We start from the raw sequence: 10,436 nt of genomic DNA on the forward strand, positions 1-10,436 counted from the left end.
CGGACCTTCCGCCAAATATTCGATGAACCAGGACGACTGTCTACCGCCTCCTCGGAACCCCTTAATCTCCGTCAAGGCACCCGTACTTTGGCTGATTTCGCAGAAGAGTTCCGCACCTTGGCATCCGAGCTGGGATGGCAGACTGATTGCTTAAGAGGGATCTTTCTGGAAGGACTTTCTCCTCGTATCAAAGACGAGTTGGCGGCACGAGAGATTCCAGATGACCTTGAGGCATTAATTGATCTCGCAGGTCGTATCGATCGACGGCTTCAGCAACAAGCCAAAGAGTCTAGATCCTACCGTCGTACAGTTCCATTGGCCCCTACCTTCTCCCGCCCCATGGTTCATCCTACCACTTCCGAAACCTCTTCCGAGGGCAGGGAGGAGCCCATGCAGTTGGGTAGGAGCCATCTGACTACCGAAGAGAAGCAACGTCAAAGACGGATGTGACTTTGACTTTATTGCCGTAATAAGGGACATCTATTAGCTCAATGTCCCGAACATCCGGGAAACTATCGGACCTAGGTGTCTTAGAAGGGCTGACCCTAGGGAGCAATCTCGCCCCCCACTGTACTGTTCCGGTCACACTACATTACCTCCATGGGTCCCTTACAACTCTAGCCCTCATCGATTCAGGTTCAGGAGGAAACTTTATTTTAGAAGACTTGGTTCACCAACTACAACTTCCAATACTTCCTCGCGAGACACCCCTATACATCTCGTCAATCCAGGGGGAGAATCTTCCGGGTCAAATCACTTCCTGTACCACCCCGATAACACTCCATACGGGGGTGCTCCATAGGGAGGAGATATCCTTCTTCATTTTGCAAAAAACAGTTCATCCGGTGGTATTGGGCCTCCCCTGGCTACAGAAACACACACCCATCACTGACTGGAGAACTCTTCAGATTACAGCTTGGGGACCGGAATGTTTCTCTACCTGTCTGAATCAGAGACCTCAACCCAAGATCCAAATAGCGGCTACTAGACTCCGACCCCCTCCGCAATACGCAGATTTCATGGATGTTTTTTCCAAGGAAAAAGCTGAGACCCTTCCGGCACACCGTACCTTTGATTGTGCCATAAATCTGCTGCCTAATACATGTCCACCTAGAGGGCGAGTGTACCCATTATCTGGGCCAGAATCCCTGGCTATGTCTCAATACATTAAAGACAATCTTGAACGAGGATTTATACGACCGTCCTCATCTCCAGCGGGAGCAGGGTTCTTCTTTGTCCCCAAGAAAGATAGGTCGTTGAGACCATGCATTGATTACTGAGGACTTAATGCGATAACTCGCAAGGATCGATATCCTCTTCCACTGATTCCGGAGTTACTAGATCGCCTTCATGAAGCTAAAGTATTTACCAAACTAGACCTACGCGGGGCATACAATCCGGTTCGGATAAAACCGGGAGATGAATGGAAGATGGCATTTAATACACGTGACGGCCATTATGAATATCTGGTGATGCCGTTTGGACTTTGTAATGCCCCGGCGGTATTCCAAAACTTAATGAATGAGATATTTCGGGACATGTTGAATCAAGGAGTAATCATCTATCTTGATGATATCTTAATCTATTCCCAAAGCCTGGCTGCTCATCGCACAGATGTCCAAAAAGTTCTTCAACGCCTGAGAGAGAACCAGTTATTTGTAAAACTGGAGAAATGTCTCTTTGAAAGACAATCACTACCTTTTCTGGGATTCATCATTTCTACCACTGGGTTTCAAATGGACCTTGATAAATTGGCTAGCATTCGGGAATGGCCACAACCAGCAGGACTTCATGCACTACAACATTTTCTTGGGTTTGCTAATTTTTACAGGACCTTTATTCCTCGATTTTCTCACATGGTGTCACCTCTCACGGCCTTGACCAAGAAGGGGGCAGATCCCAGGAAATGGCCTGACGAGGCTATTCAAGCCTTTAAGGATCTCAAGATTGCATTTCTACAAGAACCCTGTCTCCGTCACCCAGATCCCACATGTCCTTTTATTGTGGAGGTGGATGCTTCGGACGTGGCGGTAGGAGCCGTACTTAGCCAACATTCCAATCAGAGGAAGTTACTCCCTTGCTCTTACTTCTCACGCAAATTTTCAAAGCCGAAAAGAACTATGGGATTGGAGACAAGGAACTGTTAGCTATAAAGATGGCCTTTGAAGAATGGAGGCAATGGCTGGAGGGTGCACAACATACAATTACGGTCTACACAGACCATAAAAACTTGGAATACCTTAGTAAAGCACAACGACTGAACCCACGCCAAGCTCGATGGTCGCTATTCTTCAGTCGCTTTGATTTTGTATTACGCTATTGCCCCACAACCAAGAATGTTCATGCAGATGCCCTTTCCCGACTACATGAGACCGATGACATACCTGACCTCCCCAGCTACATTATTGATCCAGCCAAGGTGATCCTGGCCACCACAGAGACTGCACCACCAGGGAAAACAGTGGTTCCTCTCCGCCTTTGCCCCAAGGTACTCTCATGGGCACACGATTACCTTACGGCCGGCCATCCCGGGAGAACGGGTACCTTGGAAAGATTATCATATTACTATTGGTGGCCCTATTTACGCCGGGATGTGCGTGCCTACGTTGATTCCTGTCCGAAGTGTGCTCAACAAAAACCGTTACCTGGCCGGCCATGGGGCCTCCTCCGACACATTCCACCACCCCAGGAACCATGGATCCATATATCCACTGATTTTGTGGTGGACCTCCCTCCTTCTTCCGGTCATCAAGTAATATGGGTGGTGGTAGATCGTTTTTCTAAGATGGCCCACTTTGTGCCCTTGCCCAAATTACCCTCTGCCCCTGAGTTGGCTGGGCTCTTCGCTCTTCATGTGTTTCGCCTACATGGTCTTCCACTTCACATAACATCGGACAGGGGGCCGCAATTTACCGCCAAATACTGGGGTGTACTGTGCAAGAAATTTGGTGTACAACTAGACTTTACCACTGCCTTTCATCCCCAAGGGAATGGGGAGGCTGAAAGGGTCAACCGAGGATTAAAGCTGTTTCTTCGCCTATTCGTGAACAACCGCCAGGATGATTGGTCCACGCTATTACCCTGGGCCGAGTTCTCACATAATTCCCATATTCACTCCGCTACTGGGAATTCCCCGTTCCAGATTGTCTATGGCAAGCAGCCTCGGCCTCCTCTTCCTCTACCAGTTGCCTCTCTGGCAGCTCACCTTTCCGCATTGCAGTTCCATGAACTTTGGAAGGCCACCAATACCAGACTTCTACGGGCGGCTGTCGCTGCCAAGCGGATGGCGGACAAGAATCGTCGACCTTCCCCTCTGTTTAAATGCAGGAGACCGAGTTTGGCTCAGTACCCACCACATTCGCCTTCGGGTCCCATCCATGAGACTCGCTCCCAAGTATATTGGGCCATTCCTTATCAGTAAGCATTTGGGACCCGTGACCTATCGCATTCGACTTCCAACCAGTCTTCGGATCCATAATTCGTTTCACGTCTCATTGCTGAAACCAGTGGTTTCTTCTTCCTTCCATGCTATTCCTCCTCAATCACCGGCTGCTGCATCCGAGGAAGATCCGATCTATCAAGTACGAGAAATTCTGGATGTCCGTCGTAATCACAAGCATTGGGAATATCTGATTGCTTGGGAGGGGTTTGGTCCAGAGGAGAATTCATGGAACCATCAGTGAATATTTTGGATAAAGCCTTACTTCAGCACTTTCATCTGACGCATCCTGAGAAACCCGGTCCTTCCAGGAGGGGGCGTAAGAGGGGGGGGTACTGTTGTGATTCCTGGCCGAGGTAGCCCTCGGCCAGGACCCCCTACCTCCCTCGGAGCTCCGGAGCGGGGCCATCCCCCGGCGCAACGGGCGGCACACGGACGACGACATGCTTTCCCCGGCGTCTCTACTACTGCGTCGGGGAGAGCGCAGCAGGTCCCGCCTCTTAAAGTGGTCCAGGCCGACCCCGGAAGATGACGTCAAGACCCAGGGAGATTTAAACCTCTCCCTGGGTTCCAGCAGATGCCTTTGCAATAAGGTTCCTGTGTGCTTACTGGTTCTTCTCTGCTTTGTCTGCCACCTGCCTTGACCCTGCCTGGACCCGGACTCTGCTTTGCCTGCCGCCTGCCTTGACCCTGCCAGGACCCAGACTCTGTTTTGCCAGCCACCTGCCCCGACCCTGCCTGGACCCGGACCTTGTTTGTTGGCCGCCTGCCTAGATCCTGCTTGGACTCAGTTCCTGCTTGCTACCACTTGTCTAGACACAACCCTAGACATTGCTGCTCCACCTTCCGGAGAGGAGTTCGTCAGGACTATTCCTCGGTGAGTACCTTCCGGACTAAGGGTCCACATAACAACTGAGAACATTCATGGTGAATTTGATGTACTCTCTCAAATCTTTGTGTATGTTGTAGATTTCAAGAAAATTTATGATAGTAGAATGTGGGAAGCTTTAATTTTTCTCTTCTTGTTGTGCTGCAATTTCAGATTTTCTTCTAGCTGTTTTTGAAAGCTTTACTCAGTATCAATTGGTCTTTGGCTTTCTGTTCTATTGTCATTATCTAGTTGGACTCCATGCAGTCATAAATTTTATCTACATCTATTCCAGCTTATTGCTTATTAGTTCTTGGAGATGTCAACTGGGCCTCCTGATAGTTTTCTTCCTACTGTATAAAGGAAAATTGGTTCTTACCTGATAATTTTCATTCCTGTAGTACCACGGATCAGTCCAGGCCCCTGGGTTTTGCCTCCCTTCCAGCAGATGGAGACAGAGAAAGTTTTGACAGACTCTGCCATATATACCAAGGTGCCACCCACAGTCTACCAGTATTACTCAATGTCAAAGCAGAATGGATCAAACCAAACTAACTATATACAGGAAATGTAAACCCAAACACGAAAACCGGATCACTAAGGCTGACCGTGACCCAAACCTGAGAAATCAAATCTGCAGAATCATCTTAGACAATTATCGACTGAGCAGACTCTCCCTTGACTTAATGCTGAGAAAAGGGTGGACTCTGGACTGATCCGTGGTACTACAGGAACGAAAATTATCAGGTAAGAACCAATTTTCCTTTCCCTGTACGTACTCGGATCAGTCCAGACTCCTGGGATGTACCAGAGCACAATTACTTAGGGTGGGACCCGGAGAGGCCCGCTCGAAGCTCACCTTCTCCAAATCCCCCTGGGGCCGGCGCCCAGACATCTAGTCGATAATGTTTCACAAACGTATGCAGAGATTTCCACATAGCCGCTCTACAAATCTCTTGAGGAGAAATATGCTGACATTCCGCCCAGGAAGCCGCCTGAGCTCTAGTAGAGTGCGCTCAAACATTTACCGGCGAGGTCTTGCCCCGCAGTAAATAAGGCGAGTTGATAGCTTCCTTCAACCAGCGAGCTATCGTAGTCTTGGAAGCCATTTTCCCCCTCTTCGGACCACTCCACAGGACAAAAATATGGTCCAACAATCGAAAGGCATTTGTGACTTCCAGGTACTGTAGGAGCATTCTCCGAAAATCCAACTTCCGCGAGGGGATCTGACAGATCCACATCTGCAAACGATGGAAGTTCCACTGACTGATTCAAGTGAAAGGAGGAAACTACCTTCGGAAAAAAGGACGGGACCGTACACAATGAAAATCCCAACTCAGAAATCCGTAGGAAAGGCTCCCTACAAGGCAATGCCTGAAGTTCTGACACCCTCTGAGCCGAGGAAATAGCTATCAAAAACACCACTTTCAAGGTAAGATCCTTCAAAGTCGATCTCTTTAAAGGCTCAAAGGGCGAACCACACAACGCGTTGAGGACTAAATGCAGATTCCACGAAGGACAAGGGGACCGAAGCGGGGGACGCAAATGCTTTGCTCCCCGAAGGAAACGCGCCACATCCGGATGCGTAGCCAATAACATTCCATGAATAGAACCTCGGAAGCAACCAAGAGCCGCCACCTGGACCCGAAGCGAACTGCACAACAAACCCTTTGCGAGACCAGCTTGTAGGAAACACAAAATATCCGCTATAGACACCCGGATGGGATCAACCTCCCATGCTATGCACCAGTCTTCAAACACCTTCCACACCCTGGCGTATGTTAAAGACGTAGACAACTTTCGCGATCTCAAAAGGGTAGCAACCACCGCGTCCGAATAACCCTTGCCTTTTAAATGTCGCCTCTCAAAAGGCATGCCGTTAGACAAAAGCGATCCGCCTCCTCCAAAGATATAGGGCCTTGATGAAGGAGAAACGGGATGGCTCATAGATGCAGGGGCCCCGACACAGCCAGGTTGAGCAGATCTGCAAACCACGGACGTCTCAGCCACTCCGGGGCTACCAGAATTACCTCCGCCGGGTGGAGTTCTATCCGGCGAAGCATCTTCCCGATGAGGGGCCATGGTGGAAAGGCATACAGTAGTATGTCGGTTGGCCACGGGAGTACTAGCGTGTCCACGCCCTCAGCGCCTCTCTTCCTGCTCCTGCTGAAAAACCATGGGGCCTTGGCATTGAAGGTCGCCATCAGATCGAGAGAGGGAGTGCCCCACTCGTCGCAAATGAGTCGAAAGGCTTCTTCCGCCAACTCCCACTCTCCTGGGTGGAGGCGGTTTCGACTGAGAAAGTCCGCCTGTACATTTTTGACGCCCGCTATGTGGGACGCTGTTATACGGGACAAGTGCTGCTCCGCCCAGTGTATCAGTTTCTGCGCTTTCTCCGCCACTGGGCGACTTTTGGTCCCTCTTTGCCAATTGATATACGCCACCGTGGTCGCATTGTCGGACAAGACCCGGACCGATTTCCCCTGAACCAGAGGACGGAATGCTTGTAAGGTCAGAAGTACCGCCCTGGTCTCCAGGCGATTGATGGACCACTGAGACTCCTGTAGAGACCATAGTCCCTGCACAGACTTCCGGAGGCATACTGCTCCCCAATCGGAAAGACTGGCATCTGTAGTAACTATCATCCATTTGGGCATTACCAGGGAAACTCCCTTTTGCAAATTGTCCGAGCAAAGCCACCAGTCGAGACTGGTCCTCGTCACCTCTGGGAGCGGGAGAGGGAGATGAAACTGTTCCGTAACCAGACTCCACCTGGATAGCAATGCCGACTGTAACGGGCGCATATGCGCAAAGGCCCACGGTACGAGCTCCAGAGTGGAAGTCATGGATCCCAAGTCCCGCAGGTAGTCCCACACCCGGAGAAGACAGTTTATCAACAGAGTCGAACCTGGCCCTGTAGCTTGGTAATGCGGTCCGCTGTCAGGAACACCTTCCCTTGCCGAGTGTTGAACAGCGCTCCCAGAAATTCCAAGGTCTGGGATGGAACAAGCTGACTCTTGGACAAGTTGATCACCCACCCGAGTGATCTCAACAGCTGTAACACCCGGTGAACCGCCTCTTGACAAAGCTTTTCGGACTTTGCTCGAATCAGCCAGTCGTCCAGATATGGATGCACCAACAAACCTTCCCTGCGAAGCTGAGCCGCCACTACCACCATGATCTTAGTGAACGTTCTGGGAGAGGTGGCCAGTCCGAATGGCAGAGCTCGAAACTGATAATATTGACTAGGACGAAAAACTGTAGAAACCGTTGGTGATCCTTTCGTATGCCAATGTGTAGGTTTGCCTCCATTAGGTCCAGCGATGCCATAAACTCACCCTGACGTACGGAGACAATCACAAACCGCAGGGTCTCCATGCGGAAGCGAGGTACCCGAAGATAGCGATTGACTCTTTTTAAGTCTAGGATGGGCTGGAAAGTTCCCTCTTTCTTTGGGATCACGAAGTAGATGGAATACCGGCCTTTCCTTTGATCGCCCGATGAACTGGGGCAATGGCCCTCAAGGCCAGAAGTCGTCGTAAAGTGTCAAGTACCGCCTGACACTTTTCCTGATATGCGCAAGGAGACCTCAGAAATAGGTCACGTGTCTTATCACTGTGAGGACCCACTGATCCGACATAACCTTGGCCCATTCCTCGTAAAAAAGGGACAGTCTGCCCCCCATGACAACCTCCAAGGAGTGGGCCCTCCTCATCTCATTGCGAAGACTTGACTCCAGTGGACGCTGGGGAAGCTCCGGGTCTTCTGAATCAACGGCCACGAAAGGACTGAGACCAGGACTGTTGCCTGTTAGCCCCTGGCCTGAAGGTAGGACCCGCAGTCCTGGTCGGACGAAACTTCTGATTTCCCCGAAAACGAGATCTCGCAGAAAAAGAACCTCTCGACTTGGGCCGATCCTCCGGCAAACGATGGATCTTATTCTCTCCCAGAGATTGGATCAAATCTTCCAAATGCTTACCAAAAAGCAGCTTTCCCTTAAAGGGCATGGAGCCAAGTTGCGCCTTTGACGAAACATCCGCCGCCCAGTTTCTCAACCACAGGAGCCTGCGCGCTGACACCGCGGATACCATGGATCTGGCAGAGGCCCTCAACACAGGGGTATCCCATTCTCGGAATAACAAATCTGTGGCGGAAAAATGAAATGGGAATGAAGTAGTGGGGCCCCTCAGGCCCAACAAAACAGGATCCATACTCCTCTGTTTGACCTCCGCCGGTGGCCCCTCGATCCCCAATTCTCTCAAAATAAAGGGGATGAGCGGGCCGAGCTCATCTCTTCGGAACAGCCGGACTACTTTTGGTCGTCCCCTTCAGTGACCTGCGCCCCACGGACCGGCAAATCGAAGAAATAAACGAGCCGCAGACACAAGAAGTAAAGGGAGAGTCAGCACACCAAAAACACAACCTTTTTTTTTTTTATATATATATATTTACCCCCGGGCCAGCATGGCAACCCATGTGAGCCTCAGTTCCGTCTGGGGGGAGTGAGCCGGACTCTCCGGTATCACCCCCAGAGCTGCTCTGTCCTTGGTACTAGGGCCCTCGGCCCCTTCGAGCAGCTGCCTGCAACACGAGAGGGGATGGTCCCCTCAGGACCTCACAACCCTCCGGGCGGCTTGAGACTGCAACCTATTTAAGTTCCCCTTTTTTTCAAAAGAACTTTACTTCTAATCAACCTCTCTGTCTACACTAACAACTCAAAGACCAAGCTATACTTTAGTGCTACTGATCAAACCAGACTGTGGGCTCTGTACCTTAACCATCTGCTGGAGACAGAGGAATACTGGCAGACTATGGGTGGCACCTTGGTATATATGGCAGAGTCTGTCAAAACTTGCTCTGTCTCCATCTGCTGGAAGGTTGGCAAAATCCAGGAGTCTAGACTTATCCAGGTACGTACAGGGAACAGGCCCTGTAAACAGTAGACCTCCATTCTTTCTTAATGCCTGCAATGAGGAATCTGTACCTGCAGACAATTATCCTCCCTCCCCACTGTGTGCTTACCTTCCTGTGCAGCAAGCAGTACAGAGAGCCAACCTCCACCCTCTCATATACCAGGCGCAAATCCTGTGACAGGCAGACAGCCATCAGCAGCAGCAGGTTCGGGTGATGCAGATGACTGGAACAAGGGGAGATCCCATTAGATATCATGAAACATAAGCAGTGGAAGAACAGACAGCGAAGAGTAGGATGGGTTAGTGGGTGACTGTATTCATGGATACCTGTCAAGCTACTGCTCTATGATAGATAAGGAGGGGTTTTAGCTGGTGCTGAGGTTTCTTGCTATAGATATTCAGTGTTGCTGCTCCGATTTAGGCAGGTAGAAGATCCAGAGGTGAAAAAGCTATTACTATAGATGCCTGCTGTGCCGCTTCTCTATATATGCAAGGAAATGGTTCAAGGGTAAGTAAGTTGTGGCTATAAATACCTGCAGTATTGCTGCTCTGTGATAAGCAGATCAATAATTCCACTGGGTCTGTTGCTGCCAAGGTGAGATGGAGGTTTCAGCTCTCGAACTGTAACAAACTGTCCTCTCCAGAGCAGACTGTAAGAAGGGAGGGAGGAAGGATAAATGATCAAAGAGCAAGCAATTACCATCACAGCAGGTAATTATTAGTAAGCAGAGATATACTTTAATTAAAACGGGAAATTTTAACAGTTTCCTATTTCATTTCATTTTTAAAACAAAATGAAAGAAAACTGTATGAAATTTTGTTCATTTTTCTTTGTTTTTTAAAAATTGTTTGGTCCCTGCTCCGCTGAAAAAGAAAACAACTCCCAGGCTCTTCCCTGTTGCTGTTAACCTCCCCCAGACCCTCTTATCTCATGAAGTCTTTAAAATCAGTCAAAATTTTCATGGGGCATGAGTGATCTTTACTCTACTGTTGCTGTTTAAAATGGTGCCAGCAGACTAAGGCCAGTGCCATTGTTACTATGGTTCATATAAAATGGTGCTGGCCTGAGCCTAGCTGACACTATTAGGTATGGAAGAAAGTAATAATGATGCTGCCCGAACCATCTGAAACTGCAGCAACAGGACAGGAGCAACTAGGAAACGCTTATACCCCATTAAGATTTAGACAGATTTTATAGAATTCATGAGTTGGGAAG

At 49.6% G+C, this 10,436-nt stretch overlaps 1 protein-coding gene across 2 annotated transcripts in view; it reads right to left on the reverse strand.

The window, feature by feature from the left end:
• Nucleotides 1-10,436, reverse strand: part of LOC115094242 (inactive serine/threonine-protein kinase TEX14-like) — a 285,279-nt gene that overhangs the window by 165,220 nt on the left and 109,623 nt on the right. For both annotated transcript variants that reach the window (XM_029607078.1, XM_029607080.1), the window contains exons 7-8: nt 9,754-9,870; nt 9,330-9,444 (exon numbers count right to left, since the gene is read on the reverse strand). In XM_029607078.1, coding sequence (XP_029462938.1) covers nt 9,330-9,444; nt 9,754-9,870 — 232 coding nt within the window. The remainder of the gene's footprint in view (nt 1-9,329; nt 9,445-9,753; nt 9,871-10,436) is intronic.

The sequence above is a fragment of the Rhinatrema bivittatum genome, chromosome 6 (genome assembly GCF_901001135.1).
Source record: "Rhinatrema bivittatum chromosome 6, aRhiBiv1.1, whole genome shotgun sequence".
Classification (NCBI taxonomy): domain Eukaryota; kingdom Metazoa; phylum Chordata; class Amphibia; order Gymnophiona; family Rhinatrematidae; genus Rhinatrema; species Rhinatrema bivittatum.